The 18,696-nt window shown below is 36.5% G+C and overlaps 1 protein-coding gene across 5 annotated transcripts in view; it reads right to left on the bottom strand.

The window, feature by feature from the left end:
- The window catches only part of PDE1A (phosphodiesterase 1A), a 201,061-nt gene that overhangs the window by 127,865 nt on the left and 54,500 nt on the right, over positions 1–18,696 (bottom strand). For 3 of the 5 annotated variants that reach the window (XM_066553501.1, XM_066553503.1, XM_066553502.1), the window contains exon 1: positions 15,972–16,305. In XM_066553501.1, the coding sequence (XP_066409598.1) occupies positions 15,972–16,075 (104 nt within the window). In that variant the 5' untranslated portion in view covers positions 16,076–16,305. The other 2 variants (XM_066553499.1, XM_066553500.1) reach the window with 2 other exon arrangements.

Below are 18,696 nucleotides of genomic sequence, written 5' to 3'. Positions count from 1 at the left end.
GCACCCACATATAACCACTACAAAAACTCCCTACTGCAAAGACTGTCTTTGTAAGCAGATCAGGAAATATCAGACTAAAATACTATTTTTGTGAACCCTAGAGACTTACTTTCCAAGTCTGGCCACTATCCAGACTTTTGTTTGGAGGATGGAGCGAAGAGCCATCCACTCCAAAAGTATCACAAATCTTTTTAAGGCTAATGAATGAATCATGAGAGAAAATTTATTGGTATCATTTGGTCTGTTTTGCTAGAACAAACTAATTGATAAGGAGCCACAGGAACTTGCATTCTTGTCAGGATTTCACATTGCATTGAAGTGACTAAACACAGAATGTAGCATCCATCTTTCAGAAAAAATGGAGAGGGATGACAACCTCTCCATCAACACTGACATAATCTATGTTTAAGACTAATTTTTCAAACATCAGTAGGAAAAGAATCAAAGTAACACATTTGAAAACAAAACAAGTGTATAACCTTGGAGGGAAGTGAGTGGTTTCATGAAAGGAAAAAAAAAACACTGTCTTTCTCTGCTGCTTTCTCTTTGTGAGTCACACTCTGGGAGTGGTACCAGAACAGCTTGTTGTCCTATTTCTATGGAAAAAATCCTTGAGCAAGTTCATTCTTGATTAAGTTAGCATGGTGCCAAGCAAATATAAAGCACTGCATCTTTGATTCTGTGTTTTCCATTGTTCCAGTTGTGCTGGGGGAGGGAAGCAATCTCATGGTTTTGTTAACAGTGCTTCAGCACTGGCTTTGCCGTGAACAGTACTGGCATAACATTTCCTTGTGTTTTTCAGCTTCACTGAGGGAAAATCTTTTTGACACAATTTAGGGATTTCATTTCTCAGTACACCAGTTATGACTGTGAATTAATACTAACACCCCAGCTCTGATAGTTCATTCCTATTCCATGCCACATCCATTATCCATTTAACCATGCTAATAAGGCAGATCCTTGAAATTACATGAATTCCTACAAACAATCTGGATTAAAGGTAACTCTTCTTGCCAAAAAAGATTGTGGAAGTAAGTGAGAAGCAAATAGCTTGACTATTGAAGCAAGCACATGTCACTGGATTCAAAGCCATGAACTGAAGCTGCTACAGATGAGTGGGATAATTTCTGGTGTTAATTTTTCCCACAGTATAAATGTGACCTTTTTAAGATTACTTAATCTTTTAGGAAAGTGTTAATGTGAACAGAATGAAAGCTACCTTCCATTGAAGTACAAAGGCTTGAAGCGTTACAATTGTATAGTCACTTCACTATAATTGGAAATATAGTATTTCCCAGATAACACCTTTCCTCATTTTCAGTCTCATAATCCATTTACAAAGATAAGGCAATCTGGGTAGTTGTAATTACCTGTGTAGGTCTTGATGCCTTATGGACAATAAAATTTAAATTAAAAATAGTACCCTACATTTGCTTATTGGTAGTGTACTTTTGGTAATGTGATAGTTTACTGAGTAAAACACCTCTTTTACATATGCAATTGCTGAGCTTAAATCTTTGCACATGAAGAAATGGCAGCTTCTAGCCTCACAACATTAGGCTTTCAGTGTTAATTATGAAGGGAAGAATGGGGAAACTGAAATATTTGTGATGGGAATGACATTTTGTAACAGGATAATAATGCAAAATAAGAGAGTTCTTTCAATAGGGAAGGCTGTATTTAATCATGAAGTGAAGCAACAAAGGCTTTTGTGCTTCTGACATTTTCCTCTGAGGCAACTCAACAAAGAAAAAACAAAACTTCTAACTTTCATTAAACACTTTTAGAAGTGATAAGTGTATACAGAGAATCCTTCAGCTACCCGTAAAAACGCAAGTACAACATTTAAGACTTCATCACTTAATGTGGTGGATACTTCTACTTCTATACCATATACTGTCCAGTCTTGTGCCTGCCATGCTAATAGAAAGGAACGCAATGTAATTATTTGGTTTGAGTGAGGATGTTATTAGATAAAATTGGCCCCTCCCTTTTCCGCTGTTCCCATTCCCCAAATCACTACAGAAAAACTGCCAAAATAAAATTTTAGATGATGCTGTGCAACTGTTTTTTTCTTTCAAGGTCTAACTCCCCTCATCTGCATTGTCAAAGCTTCACAGTTCCATTAAATGTGGTGAGATCTATTTGTGATAATCGTAATACAAATTAAAATCTGCTGATTTTATTGTTAAAAATAAATTTAATGACAAACTGGGATACAATTGAATGCATGTGAGCTGAGGAGCCCATCCTTAATTTGTCTATCTGCAAAAACACAGCTCATTAGTGAGAGTGGCAAAAATCCAAAATCAGAGCAATAAATAGCAAATTCAGTGCAATCTGTTTCTGTGTTACTACTATAGCTGCAGCCAAGTGATAGACAAAGGGAGGTAAACATGTTTCTTTCCCTTGGGAGAAGGGGAAAAAAAAAAGGGAAAAAAAAGGTAATTCAGGGAATCCTTCTATCAGGTGATTTCTTCACTTACCAATTAAGAAAATAAGAATCATATCCAATAAGAATTAAAACTGAAAACTATAACATGGTTGACATAGCCCAGTGTTCATAAAAACGAATTACCTTAGCCAAATTCCACTGCATCCATGAAATGCTGTGCTCTTTTGTCACAATAAAGTAAATCTGTTTTCAGGTCTCATTTATTGTGTTGTAATTCAATAGTGTCCAATTATGCTGGTTTAAGTGAGACCAGAACCAGGCTAATTTTATTTGATTACTGACTGGATTGAGAAATCACAGGCTGAAGTTCTATGGTCTACAGGCACAACTTGAACATTATTATCTTAATTCCTCAAAAACTACTTTATATCTTTTCTATTATTCATTCAAAAACCCCAAACCATTGTCATGCTGTTCATTTCAGCTTGAAAAATACATTGTACCTAAAGGAAAAATTGATTGTTGGAACTTGAAATTTTCTTACATCTCTGAACTGCAGTCTTGTAAATCTAAAGGATTTTCAGACTAAACCACAAAACCCCAATACAGCCAGGAACTGGAGTGCATTTAAATATTATTAGATCATAATAGACTGAATAAAAGCAGATGACTGAGCAAATAGAGCCATAGCCGGGCCATGAAGCACTTCTTGCTGAGATTCAGAATTACATTATGCAGCAGCCCTTTTGTGAAAAATCAACTAATTTTCAGAAGTGAAGCATCATATGTAGATTTTTGTAATCACACCCATATAGAAAGCTAGAATCTATCCCATACATGTGGTACTCTGGCAACTTCAGTAAGGCATGGTTGCCAGCTAAAGACAGATTTTTATATAACTTGTACAATGCAGAAAAATTTTAGTTCCATGCCAGGAGTATCGTCATAATGAGAATCATTGTCAAATGATAAGAATGTATTTTAGTGTGAGAAATCACATCTGTTGTCACTTTACACTGCCATTATAGAGCTTTACAGAGGATTTTTTGAGTCTATTTCAATTCAGTCACCATATGTAAAGTTGCAATACCATTTTTCATTACTGGGAATGAAAAGAATACAGTTAATCTCTAACACCACTATGAATTCTTCCTTTTCCTGAGATTCTTCGCCTTCCTCTATCAAAGCTGATATAAAAATTGAAGCAAAAAGTTTCACGTTATTCCCTTGATCATTCACCCTAAAAATGCATTTGAGATTGCATTTGATATATAAACATTGAAAAGCATTTAAAAATTAAATACTGTTAATAACCATGTTTCCCCAAATTGTAACACAATTCCTGAATTCTGCAACTCCTGAGTCCTTCTCTCTTAAACCAAGATGATTTTAGGATTGAACTGAAACCAAGATGATTTTAAGACTAAACTGATGATGAGAATATTCCGAACTTTTAAACTAAATAGTCTTAGTTAAAACTCATAGAAAATTATATACTTTCAGCTACTCATTCTCCACTCCACATTTTGCTTTGAATTTCCGCAGGAACATAAGGATACTTTCATATCACAAACACAGCATTTTGGATGCAGCTCTTTGTCTTACACAGAAGATGAACACAGTACTAGAAGGCTAAATATGACCTCATTCTAAGACAAGGCTGACTCTCACCTGTATCAAGAATTTATCTGGTCAAAGCTGATTGTAAGTCAAGACAGGAAAATAGATGACAGAGCTGGCTCCATATGGTTTTATGTCCACCAGAGCTGACTATTTTTTTCAGGAATTGATAATATTAAAATCTTAGGGCATGTTTGCTCTTGTTAAAGCATTAAATCAAAGCAAGATTTTCTTTAAGAATTCTAGTACCATACTTATTTTTTCTTTTTATATCAGTAGACATAATGACCAAATTGTATTACATCTGTCACAATTTAGTCTTCTAAAAGGCTCCACTTGTTTTAACACAAACTTTGGTTTGGGCTCTCACAGTGGCAGAAGCAACTCAAAGTTTGGATGGAGCTATAAACTCTCACAAATCCTGTAATCATTTGGGATTCTCATATCCTGTGTTTACCTTGTATCCAGCTCTAGAAACAGATTTGCAGTTTTTGTATGATCAGATTTAAAATGTTTTGTCCCTATCTGCTATAAATGCAAACCATTTTTCTTCTAGATAATGTTCACTTCCATACAGCATATGAACCACATTCAGTACATCAGTGGTGAAGGAAAAGGGAAAGGTTTGGTATATTAAACTAAAATTAAGGATCATAAGGTCTAAGCCCCAAGTGTTCATGAGTTGTCCATTTGGCATTCTTGGAAATGTAATTTCTCTTTCATGGAAACATATTGCCAATTTTTTATTTCTTACCAAGAAGTCTCTAGGTATGCATCATGCTTTTTTTTTTTAACTACAAAGCCAGGAATACAATTACCCATATAGGTTTATGAGTGTATGGAAACAAAACATTTTAACACTTTCATGCCTAGTTACTTCTAAACATTACACATTTAAATGTTTCTGGAACACTAGAGACTTTCTATCAATCAAGTGGAGAAGGAATCCCTTTTTGTAGTATAGCTCACACAAAGCAGAAAATGGCTAACTGAACTACCCAAGAAAATAACTAAAAATAGAATCAAATATTTCCCTCTTGAAGGCAAAGCTTCCTCACAATTATCGCTATCTATTTTCATGTGTATGTTATTACCACTCTTCATTTTGACATGTCTTTGACAAATATTTTTTTAATATTTTAGAGAAACAAGCAGTATTAAATCAATCTGCTTAGAAAGGAACTTCAAAATCAAAAGGTCAAAATAAGCCAAATTTTCTATTTCTCACATTTTAAGTTAAGAACAAAATCTATACCAATCAGATGCAGTAGAAATAAACTTATTTTGAAGATTATAACTTTTTTCACTCCTTTTACATAGATGCGCACTACTCTAATACTATCATTCAATGCTTGCAGTTTTCCTTCCAGAGGCAAATGTACTATTTCACTATTTCACTCAATAAATCAAGATAGTTTGGCAGTTTTGAGGAGTCTTCAGGACAGAAACAAGGACTCAACACTTCCCAACGTAGTATAGTAATGAGCCATATATATAAAATGTGGTAAAGGCACAAAATACATGCATTGCATTAAGAGATGGAGACAAATTTCAAATACTCACAAGTAAATTAATTTGAAGTCTCATCTTTGTTCCAATTATTTAGAATGAAGACCCATAATGTCTTCATTCATGTATCAAGAAAGATACAATACTAAAATAGGGATTTCTTGTCACAGCAGCATATGCCAGGGAAAAGGTTATCTGTCTCTTACTGCCATTGACTGTTACAGATTTATCCCATAAACCTGGCCTGTGAGCTTGAACTGAATTACGCTGGTGAGCATGTCTTGGTAGCTATTGAAACATAGAACTTTCTCTGATATGTCAGCACTTTTCTATGAAAGAGAAGCAAGTAAATCAGAGTCGGTCAGTAATTTTATAATTTAACTTCTTCAATGGAAAAGTTCAGATTTCATGCACAACTTACTTTGCTTATAAAATTATATCTATCTCAGAGATTTCCTGACTGTAGGTAACTATTTCTCTAGATTTCTCAGAGACCAGGATACCTTTGCAGCACAGGGACTAGGACAAGCGGCTTTCAAATAATCAGGTGTCTGCCACTTCAGTTTAAGGGTTTGGAAGTTGAAAAGTCAGAAAGAGATACTAATTTAAAGTTTTTTAAAGGCATTTCAGATTACTCACTCTTCTGAGCTTTTAATCTTGGTGGCCTTTTCCAAGGTTTTTTTATGTATTCTTCAGAGCAGGAATTCTGCATTCCAGCCCACCCTAATGGAAATTAATGCCAATGGTGTAATGCTTTTTGCAGTGCAGTTACCTGTGCATCAGCAAATCACACACTGAAGATATAAAGGAATTGCCAAAAGGGACAACAATTTGCAGCTCCAACTGGGCCTGGTATATTTGGCATTTCTGCCAAACGGTATCTGAGTTCTCTTAAGTGAATGTATTTGAGATTAGGAAATACAGTGATATAAATAAAAAAATCTTCAGTTTAGAAGAAAAATACTCAAACCTTCATCAAGTCTTTAGTAAAAATGGCAAAAGAAAGCTACAGAATTATACTAAGAGGTGTCCAATATATTGCAAAATAAAAACAAATAAAAAAATAAACTATTCAAAACACAGTAAATAAAAATACAAAATATATAACAGCAGGTAAGCATGATGTTAGGTGTTAATTCTTTAATAAATTCTGCAGACAACATAGAAGGAAGAAAAAATAATTTAATTTCAAATTTCCCAGGCAGAACAGTTCTATATTGTAGAACAATTGAAGAAAGAAGTAAATTCTACCCAGCAGTTTGTTCTTTACTCTGGCATAAATTACACTAACAGTGAACAATTCAAATGTAGCTGCCTTCAAACACTATTTATCAGAGAAATTCACAACAATTAAACGTCTCCATAATATTTATGGAAGCTACTTGTTTTCCTGGGGCGCCAAAAGTCTGGAGAACGGTTGGGTCAAACAAACTGCAGCCAATGTCAAACAATAGATAAAGGAGCATAAGCACTTGTACAGACAAACATCTTCCTTGAGGTTGCTCCTAGATAAATAACACTGCTTCAAATAATATCTGCATTATGCTTGGAGGGTTGAATGGCTGGAATTCAACCGTCTCTTATTCTGAGAAACTTACTAAACACATAGCAACACAATCATGCAAAAATGCTAAATGATAATGACTACAAACATGAGACAGTGAAGACAAGAAAAAGTACTTTTCTTTTTTTTTAACATTGGAGTGATATTTATAGAGCGGCTAATCCTGAAACAAGCAAAGCTTTAACATCCATGTTATTTTAATGTTTTCCAGCACATGATACGTCAAGGTATGCTCTCTTTTCTGGAACATCTAAAATCAGACATATTTGCATAAAATTGTCAAAGAGACAAGCAACTTGAGAATGCTTTTTGTCATTTCACGACACTGACTCAGATGAGCACACTTCTCTTACTCATTCAAAATAACCCATACTAAATCTCATTACAGTCCAGCTTCGTGTACAGACCATAAGCAGCACAATTGCAGCTAATGAGTACTCATTCTGAGATCATTCACTTCAAGAATAAAAATTCTAATAAAGCACTTTTCAGCTTTTTTTTTTTGATTTGCAGATCCACAAGATATTGCCAGCAGTGGCAAAGGGCTTTATAGCCAAGGCAAACAATAGGCTCAGGGGGGTTTAGAATACAGTTCTGTAACTGCTGGTTATAGGTTACCCAGCAGTATTTCACTGATTCAGCTGAGGTGCAAATAAATGGTTGCAATTGTCCTGAATTAGCCCAAGCACACAACACGGATGTTTATCCTTGCCTTCTCTTTCAGGCCAGCTATTTGTAGGCTACAAAAGCACAGATGTTATCTGTGCATCATAACTCTGCAGTGACGTGGGCACTGCTTGATCTTCATAAAACCTGCTAGTTCAAAGTTAGCCTTTCAAAAATACCAGAACAAAATTGAACCCTCAGAAGAAGCTCACATTGGATCAACATTTTCTGTCATGTTTTGATACAATACTAGGTACTCTAGGATGGGATTTACAATACCAGAGAACCAAGGACTTAAAACATAACAGATGCAAGACCATGAGTGTTTTCTTAGAGAGCTGCTCAAATGAGACCATCTCCTTTAACTTCAGGTAGTCCCAGCCTCAGACAACTCTCTCCATTGTAAGGATGCAACTAGGTATGAAAACATAGAGGGAATCCAGCCAAGGAACCAATAAAATTTAAGAAAAAAAAAAGAAAAAAAGCTATTGCTGTTTTTACCACAGAAGAAATCCCTGGGTGGTATCAGAACCAGTCACACTAGAACAGCTAAAAAAAAAAAGAGCATGGAGAAAGCAATGAGAGAATGAGAGTTGGGAATCAAGAATGTATTGCGGGAGACAACTTAATCCACAGTACCTGCAGAAAATGGTCACCTTTTAGGGATATTGTATCTGAAAAACTCACTCCATTTGCAGAAAACCAACCACTTTGGAAATCACATTTCTAGCAGAATCCACAGGAATAAATACTGTATCATGCTAACAGCATTTGACTCCACAAATAAAATTACATATGCTGGCCAAAAATCAGAATCACAGAAGCTTTTAGGTCACATATTCCTTTAAAATCACTATTCCTTGCATATATGTATTCAGGAAATGTGCATCTATGCTGTGACCAGCTGCAGCCTTTAACAGAAACTGCATGTAGTAGTTCTTTACAAATCTAAGCAGCTTTGTAAGAGAAAAGAGAGGTCAGGGAGAAGGCTGGCTTCTTCAGTCTGCAGCACTGCCTGACTAATTGCAAAGCTTTATGGACTGTGAAAACTGAGTCATTTCATTGTCAGCTGTAACTTTGTAAGAGATGTACTCAATTTCTGTTTAGCTTCCCTTAACCACAGCAGAGTGCAATTTTCTCTCCATTTAGTCACATTTTGTCATGGGAAGGCAGTAAAGGAAAAAAAGCAATCCAAATACCTGCTGTTGTCTGAGAAGGTGTAAAGAACTCTGTCACTGTGCAGTCTGTGGGTCAAGCTTAGCCCATTTACCCCTTAGCTGGTTGGTTAGTTGGTTATTTCCCTTCCTTTTGGAAGGCTTTGAATGTCGGGAGGGGGTTTTGACAAAAATAAACCTTTCATGTTAGATACAATACAGTAGTACTGGAGGACTTGCTACCAGAGTAGGTCTTTCACCTTTTTTGCAGTCTTATTTGTCAAATAGTCTCCAGTAAATGGCAGTAGAAATAATTGCAACTGTTTTGTTCTAGCCCTCCTCCAGAGATTTTACCAGGAGTGAGCCAGATCAGAGAGAAAACACAAACAAAATGGAACAGTACTAAATGGGTTCACTCCTAAAGGATTATTTTGACATCTTACAGGAGAAATTCTGTCAGGCACAATTTTGATAAACCTGAGGTTATGTTTCTCTTTTAGATGTATGAAGTGAATGCCTATTTTTATTATAGCTTCCACTGGTAACTATGTAATTTCAGTATTTAGGCATTTGCATTTTTCTAACTCTATATAATTAGCAATACAAAAGGCCTTTTTTTCTCCTATCCAGATATTTTGACTTCACTCTGTTGTGGAGGTGGAGCAGAACCTAGGAGTTACATGTGGGAGGGCAATAGGAGCTCTGAGGTTTTGACCCATAGCTCTGAGAAACTGTGGAGGCTTCAGTGGGCAACAGCTAAATTAGAGAATGAAGTTTGTAAAGAAATGTTTATAAAAATTGGTCAGCAATCAAGGACCCCTGCACAAGGAGTTGGCAGGAGCTCAAGAGGAAAGTCATTACTTGTGTAGTCAGCTATATACAATCTCTTTCTAAGCAGAGATCTGAATAGAACACTTATAAGGTGAATAGCCTCAGAAAGTATCTTTTAGGAAATTTTAGAAGTCTCAGATGTAGCATAAGTAGAGTCAGATGTCTAAGCTAAAATAAAATCCAGAATATATAGATTTAATTGCAGTTTAGTAGTCAGCTTCACAAAATGTTATCTTTAATCTCATTTCCATTGTCCTTAGATATAATACTTAATTTTAATTGGACACACATGCGAGGGATGTATAAACACGTTCACTTAAAGCTCTAATGGGGAATCTCAGTATTTTATTGTATTATTGAGAAACACCTGTAAAAACACTGCTGCTGTTCTTACTGGTACCATAGGCAGATTATGGTTTGTGCACCACTCCTTCAATTTGCAATCATTTCTAGTACAGCTTCCTATAGGCACAGCAATTCACCTACTCACAGTAAACTGGAAGATCAGCATTTATTCTAACCATCAACAGCATTGGACCATGCCAGAAATTGAAAGAAAAACTTAGTATAAACCTGAATATTAATTCTATGCCTGTTATCTATATGATACTAATGGAAATACCTTTCTAACAGCAAAATAATATGACTGGATACAAAAGTTCTTTAAATTGCTAATGTTAAGTAGCTTAAAATCTAGACTTATTGAAAATTTGAAATTTTTCATATTATGTTTAATTAGATACATGTTTATAAACCACAAAGTTATAATTATAAATTGTTTACCTGACTACTCAGGTGCAGAAACACATTTTGCTTTCAAAAGCAAAAGAAGCTGATCATCATTTATAATTAAACTATTCTTAGGTAATTATAGCAGTAATGAAATGCATATCAATCAACAGGTATATCATCATATACCTTCCATTTTCTGTTCAGAGCATTTCTGAAATAAACTTTAATTTTACTTAAAGTCCCCTTAAAATACCTGTCATTTTGATTACTTTTAAGAGCTTATGACTTCATAGGAAAGTTTTCATATTACAAGAAAGTAAAAATAGGTAACATTACAGTAAAAACTACTTGAACTATATACCCATTTGTTCCTGATTTGTTCCTGTAGTTAGCAGTAAGTGAAAATCTGTCTTACTACTTTTTACCATAGGTATGCACCTGTAATTCTATCTCTTCTCCTCTTTTTGTTAGTTCAGTACTCACAAATTTATAAATTTTTGTATCATAATATGTTCTGCTTTGATAATCTCTTCAGTCAAGCTTTACTGAGCTACCATAGTTGAGATAAATAGACCACAGAAACAAGGGCAATAAGCAAACATGAAACACAGTATAAAATAAATTGTAAACAAGTAGCTTGAAAAAAGAAAGACTTGTGTCATATCTGGAAACTATTCTACTGCTGCTCTACCAATATCCATGGACCTAGTGAAGGAATGACTGTTCTCTAAATAAAATTACCCATTCTAGTCTGTTTTAGACCTAACTAGGCTGCTAATCTGGATTCTATTCAATGTCTTTAAAAGAAATCTATCTTCTGATAATTCAGCAGGTACACAGGAAGCCATTTTTCTACTTTCTTTGACATCAAGCCCAATTTCCCCAAATCAGTGACTAAGGCCCCTTTTTGTCTCAACAAAATGTGTATGCATACAATTTGTCACTGCAGCATTGCAGGATCAACAAACTGGGTGTACATGTCAGTCCCTTTTAGTACCTAAAACAGTTTAGGCTTTCCTTCCTGCAGAAATCAGGGTTTCTTAATGTTGAATGTTGAGGAAAAGAAAGGGAACAAGGTAAAGAAAGAAGCTTATGACTGTTTTCCAAATCACTTTTGCCGTACAAGTTGACACAAATCAGTTTTAACCAGTGATGGCAATAACACACTCTCATTTTAAAGCAGTAAAAATTTCATAAAGTAGTCTATACTAACCACATGTCAATTTCCAGTCCCCAAATTCCTGGAACCTTGGACTTTAACTTTTCCCATTCAGACATTTTTCTGGCCAATTAGAGACAGTTCTAGCAAATACAGATATTTATGAAAATCAAGTTAATTACTCACTAATGAATTCAAAGCTCAGAAAGGGAGCCCACCCCTAATACTATGTCCAGCAGTTTTGACGATAGCAGAACCTACTTGCAAAGGTGCCTAAGATGTCTACTTGCAAAATAAAAAAAGTTGGTGGGGGGGAATGTCTGGCTGTTTTGCACTGGCATTGAGTGAAGTGGCAAAAAGACAAAACAGACCTTAAAAGACAGCGCATGATTTCACACTCCGAGGAACAATCCAGAGTTATGTCAAGTCTATGTGCAGATTAAGAAGAATACCAAACACTGCAAGGCCAGTAAGCATGAAGACATCTGCTTTAAACCTGGTTCTCTGAATTCCAAATCAAAATGCTTTTAAAAAGCAGCTTTTCTTTTCTCCCTAGCATGCTCTATCAGCAGCAGAAGACAAACTGTCCTAGGCAGCAAATCATCTGGATCTATTGACACCACAATACATTTAAGCTGGCAGTTTATTTACTGTCTAAAGAAAGATTCAATCCAATAGAGAATAAATGTTGGTGGGGGAGAAAAGGTGTAACTGGTGGCATTTAAACAGGCTGAAAAGGAGCCCCTTGGCTGGGCTGTGACAAGGTGTTTTTTTGAAGTGGAAGATATACAACACTCTCCCTCCCTCTCCACCATCATCACCCCCCCCAACCACCCCCAAACAAACATAAAATTAACCCCAAAACTGGTCCCTCTCCAAAATCCAAACAAAAATATAAACCATAATAATACACCATCAACCAACCCCACACCAAAATTTTACGTCCTTGTAGCTTATAAAAAGCATGACACTGAGGATGTCAAGATGGCTGCCACACATACCCAAGGACAAAAGACTTAGTCCTAACCTTACTGTTAGTTTTTGCTAGGTATATATACATGCAAGTATCCATGCTCCAGTGTAGATGCCCTGGACACCTTACTTAGGTAGATAGGAGGGGGTATCAGGCTCACCACAACCGTAGCTCAAAACGCCTTGCAATTGCCACACCCCCACGGGTCGCCAGCAGCAGTTAATATTAAGCAATGAGTGTAAACTTGACTTAAGGAGACTGAGGTTTTATACTCAGATACAAGAGTTAGCAGTTCTTGCTGATTTTACCTCTCTTCAGCAGGTAAGAACTGGCAGCTGGATTTCCTGCAGTGGCTTGAATGGCTTTTGTTTTTATTCTTCTGCATAGCAGAGAATTATAAAAGCCACACTATTATATGAGTTATTTAGCTGCTCTTTGTTATTTGTTTTTTTTCTTTCTCCATGAACTACAAAACATTAGTAGCTTGCAGTTTGCCTACTGAAAATATCTCAATTCAAAAACCAAAAACTACAGTCAAGACAAATTTACATGACTCTTTCACACATCTTGTTTCACTGAGCTTGTGTTTTATATATTCAGGCATCAATAAAATCAGCACCAATGCTAAGGATCGAGTTATGAAATTCAAATATCTTCTCTGACAGATAATGTCCTTGGTTGCAGCACTGCTGCAATTCCAGTGTAAGGAAAACAGAGTGGGATTTTTACTTGCCATATGAAAGTAAGAACTTGGCTGTAAAGCACCATAAACCAAATAAAAGTTATATATCATTTTAATTTTATTCCAAACATCCCAGTCTTTATTGCAACACTTAGGCTAGCAAGAACTATGAAAGCCTATAGAATAGAAAACCTATAAAAAGCCCTTTCATTCAAGCTTCCACAGTGGACAGCTTTTCTTATTGGGCATTCAAATAAGGATTTTCATTTAGCTTTAAGTGCATTCAACTCACCTATCTTCTACAATAGCCTGTATTTCATAAAAATGAATGAAAAAAAGCCAACAAGCTAACAACAAAAATACTCCAAGACATACAAGGTTAAATGGACTTCTGCTGCCAAATTTTTAATTAAAAGTCTATTATGAAAAAAGATGTAATGCTAACAGGAAATTAAAGCTGATTTTAAATAAGGGTCTATTGTAAAGCTTTTGAACACTATTCAGATAGTTACCTAAGTTAAATCCAATGTTCTTTCAGAAATAATGACCTGCTTGCAAGAAGATAATCAGCACTCTTGACTGGCAAAAAAATACTGTAAAACTGCGTTGAAATCACATGAACATTATGTAGGTCTATGGACTCCATCAGCAAGAACAGATTTAGCTTCACGATTCAAACCACAAAGTCCTGACTTCATTGTAAATATACTACTGCACACTACTTTAAAAGCTCAATAATTTGTCATCGTATGTAGTTACATTAACAGTTCCCATCTCTAAGATGAAACAATTCTCCTGACTGTTTATAAAAGAATTCTTCCCAAGTCAGATTATCTGGCAGTTCCACTTATCTGTCCCTCTCCCCTACCATATACAAACATGCTTCTACTTTGATATCTGCCCACGAAAAAAAAATGAATCCTTTTCCTTAATGATTGATGCTTATAGTATAAAGTGAGCCCAGATATCTACTCTGAAAATTTCAATTCTTTGAAATTTCCCCATACAATGTTCATAATATCGACTAGTCAGTGATTTCCAACTGACTAGTGAATAATTAAAATGGAACCATTGGTAAGTCTGAAAAACAGTCAGCTGAGCACATATCTAATAATATAACCTGCTTTTAAACACACATATTTATTTTAGCATCATCTTGTCACAACATTCATGAGGTTGTCTGTGAAAGGTGCGTCGTTTCCAAACAGGAAAGTTCCATTTTATATTGATACACCACAAATTCCAAATATCATCTTAACTACTCCTAAAAAAGCATAAACCTTTTTTCCTGGAGGTCTTGTACTGTGTCACCAATGTTTAGTTATTTGCATTAGTTTGTTTAATGGTACCATTCCAGAGGCAGCTGAAAGGAAACGCTTTAACCCAAGAGTGAAGTAGTAACAGAGAACTTACAGAGCAAAAACAGCAGCTAAGACCCTACACAAATGGAAATCTACACAAATTGATGGAGGTCTTTGGCAGCAGAAATTCAGGGGCAAAATGTGTGTCATCATCAAATAATCAAAATATTTGCTCTGCTGTGTACACTTTGGAGATTTTATGGGGACATTTTTCCCAAAATGTGTTAAACAAAGTGATGATAGGATTCGGAGCAAATATTCAAACGCATCTCACAGAGAAGTTATGATAAATCCCTGGCCACACCTGAAAAGTGACTTTCCAATCAAGCAAACCAATTTCTCCTTAAAGAAAGCAATGGTGGAAATCCCCTTCCCCACAGCCACTTTGAGTCTCTACCCAATGCACAAGGGAAACAGGCAGTGTCATAGCTGACACATCTAATCCTCCACACTTAAACAACCTGTTTACCTCCAACAGCTGAGGCACTATTTAGCATCTGTGGAATACCTTCAGAAACCCAGGATTACAAATCTTCCCAGCAAAAATAACCAGTGCCATTTCTTTGCTTCAACAAGTGTAACATGCATTTATTTGTAACATCCTGACATCAGCTTTCAGATCAAAAACCTAGCGAATACTGAAAAGGAGATGTTGACATTTGAGGGGTTCAGAATGCACTAGTTTGATAGAGTTTACTCTGACAGGTTGCAGATGTTTATTTACCGATCATTTGCACTGAAATGAAAATTGCATTTGAGAGCAGTGAATTAGACACAGCAGGTACACAGTGATTCCCTCAAATACTCCTTGAAATAGTTTCTAGCATTATTGAACACCAAAATAATTGACAAAAACCAGACAGAGCAGCTTCCTAATAGGTAAGCACATTTTAATATTGACTTATTTACCTTCATTCTTAAAGAGAAAGTATTAGTTCTTCCTATAGAATTGCAATAATATACTTACCCATACATACTGACAAAAATGATGAAACAGCTCCAGAAATGCTGATTCTGAAGATAACATTTACAAAATCATATCGGAGATATGGAAGTGCTAACTTGGAAGGACTTACCTGCATTTCAATTTGGATAATAACTCTCACTTATTATACATCTTTTAAATGAGATGACTGAACCTAATAGAGAGTCAGACATTAATCTAAGTACCATCGTAAAGCAGAACGATGAACTCTATTGTGGGAGCAAATACTGTTCACAGCTTAAAGATAACTCTCCCGTTTGCTAATTAGACATTTTAACAAACAGAAGAAAATTATCTTTCCCAAGGAACAGAACAAAAGCCAAGGAGACAAGCTACTCACATTCCTTTGAGTCGTTGCCACATTTTCTCTGCATGTCCTCCTATTTGGTACTGTACAGAGGCGCTTTCCAGTTCCCGAGTTGTTTCTGTTGCTCGAGCCCCCATCGTTATTGTCCTACAGCGATACAGTTACAGTCAGGCTCAGCAGCAAGTAAAAGCAGTCCTTAGTCCACTACAAATTTCAGAAGATCCACGCATGTTAGACAGTAGCTGCTGTCATAGCAAAACACATCAGAATTACAACAGCTGAGGGACGATCCTGCCTGAATCGCTATTCACTTTGACAGACAAATCCACTCTTCCCCCCCAAGCACAGAGCAAGTACACACAGCTCCTCTGACCTCACAAGTCTAATCCATAAGGGAGAGCCAGCTACTTATACTACTGACTGCTCAAGCTCCTTTCTCATGCACTTTTTCTGCTGTAGAAATACACACAGAAGCACAAAAGAGTCCTTAAAACGGACTATAATTCATTGCCATGCAGTATAAATGTGAATGGCTTTAACAATCCAGAAGGAAAGAAAGGCTGGTTTCTGCTTTGCAGGTTGGAGAAACAGGCTGCAATAGGAAAGCAGATGGTAGGTGCCAGTATCAGCCACATCACCCTACAAAAAGAGTGTATGTTCAAATGCCAGAGCTTTCCTCTCTTTAGCTGATCCTGAGTTGTTTCTTATTGAATAAATATCTACCAGCCTGTCAATAAAAATATGACTGCACAAATGCTAAGTCAGTAGCAAAGACACGTCTAAATCCCTGCAGAAGAGAAATCAGCGAGCGCTACAGGTTGTTATTGAAGGAATATGCTGTAATGATGACTGTTCACCTTCTCCTAGCAACTCCACTCAGTAGGTAACTGTCAATTTTACTGGTGGAAAATGCAGCAGCTGCAAGACAGCCCACTCTGCAAGTCCTCCGGGACAGCAGCATGTGTGTGTCAAAATCTGATGCTGAACTCTGTGTGTCTGCCAGCAACAAAACAATTAAGTGCATACAAACAGCAAAAGGGTTGAGGACTAATCAGTACATGAGCCATGCAGCAGATTGCCTGCTCTGCCTTCCAAGTGCAAACCTGAGAACCTCTCTGTACAGCCCAAGTCAGGGCTGGGAGAGGGCAAAGGAGGGGATTTCCCTGCTGCTTGCTCAGTCACAGACTTGAGTTTGCAGAGCACTTCTCCTCTCTAAAAACAGCACCTGTCTTGGTTGGTGAGTAAAAAATCTTCATTTCTGAAGCAGCAGCCAAATAATCAAATATACCACAGACTTGTCTCAGTGATCACGTTTGTTTCAATCAGACTAAGAGCGGTGTAAGAAGCCAGGCAAGAGGAGCGTGCCAAGAGGGAGTAAATGTGTCAGCTTTGTTAGCTACTGGTGCCACTGCCAGTAGCTGGGAAAAGGAGCTTTGGGTCCACATTGGAAAAGTAAGGATGAGAGTCCTCAGATGGTGACTGGAAGGAGACTAAGGGTGAGGGAGGAATATTTTGGTATGGTTTTAACTAAACAGCTTTACCTGTGTTAAATTCTGCAATAGAGTGAGATAATGAGCATTCCTGTCTGATGCAACTGGCAGAAATGGATATTATTACTAAGTTCTCAGGTTCTCAAAGGAAAATAAAAGAAGGGGCTCACAGCTTTGAGATAATATGAACATTTCAGAATTTCCTAATCAATTTTTTTCCTCTATGGCAACCTTTATGCATGTTATAGAGATAAATTACACCCTATGAGATCTATAAACCAGTTTGAGTTGCATCTTTTGCATGCTGATTTCAGGTGGATAATTAAACAGTACATTTCATTTGCTTCCATAGATTTAAGACATACACAATTTTAAACTGCTATTAGATTCCAGACTTTCACTGAATTCTTCCAGACTCAGACATTTAAGACTCAATCCCATAAAATTTACTAATAATTTCTGAAAAGCAGTCACTGGATGAGTAAAATCACTTACAATTTTCAAACATTAAGACAAAAATGAAGAAATACAAATATGTATTTTCAACAACTGTAAGGCATTTATTTGGTCAAATGCAGCAGTAGTACCTTTGAACAACTTAAAACCTTCCAAAGTTTCCACTCCTGTTTTGCATGGAGTCCAACCAAAGTTTGTAGGAAAGAGCATAAATATTCTTCCATGGAATAATTAATAAGAACATCTCACACTAATCTGGGCTCTTCCCTGCCTTCTAACTGCCAAATATCTGAAGAAAAGCAAAGAAATTAAGTATTTATAGAAACCACATAAACCTCCGGGGACAGCGTGGAATTTTAAGGGCTTCAACAAGTATTTCCAGCTCTTGTTGTCCAATTCTACAATGAAAAAAAGTGGTGTTTGCAAGCTGTTCTCTCTCCCTCAGAAGGAATTCAGTAGTTGAAGATACATTGCTCTGATTTACTGGAGAACACTATAATGAGAAGGCAATATCCTCCAGGAAGGAAGGTGCAAACTGCCCAAACAGTAACCCTGTAAATGGAGATACACCTGCCAATGGCACCAGAACTCCACAAAGGAAAATTGTAAAACCTCTGCTCCCTGAAGGACCCTGCCACTACTACAATAGAAATTCCAAGAGCAGAAGCACCCAGCATGGCTTAAGCAAAAGACAAACACAGCAGCCTTTGCTCCAAAGGTTTGTCCTGAGAATTGATAGAGCAAACCACCAGAGAAGACACTGAAGGATGAAACTGTATCTCTGAAAGTTAAAGAGCAGGAAACAAAAAAAA

This window comes from Molothrus aeneus, chromosome 7 (assembly GCF_037042795.1).
Source record: "Molothrus aeneus isolate 106 chromosome 7, BPBGC_Maene_1.0, whole genome shotgun sequence".
Lineage (NCBI taxonomy): Eukaryota > Metazoa > Chordata > Aves > Passeriformes > Icteridae > Molothrus > Molothrus aeneus.
This window is presented reverse-complemented; position numbering and strand designations above follow the sequence as displayed.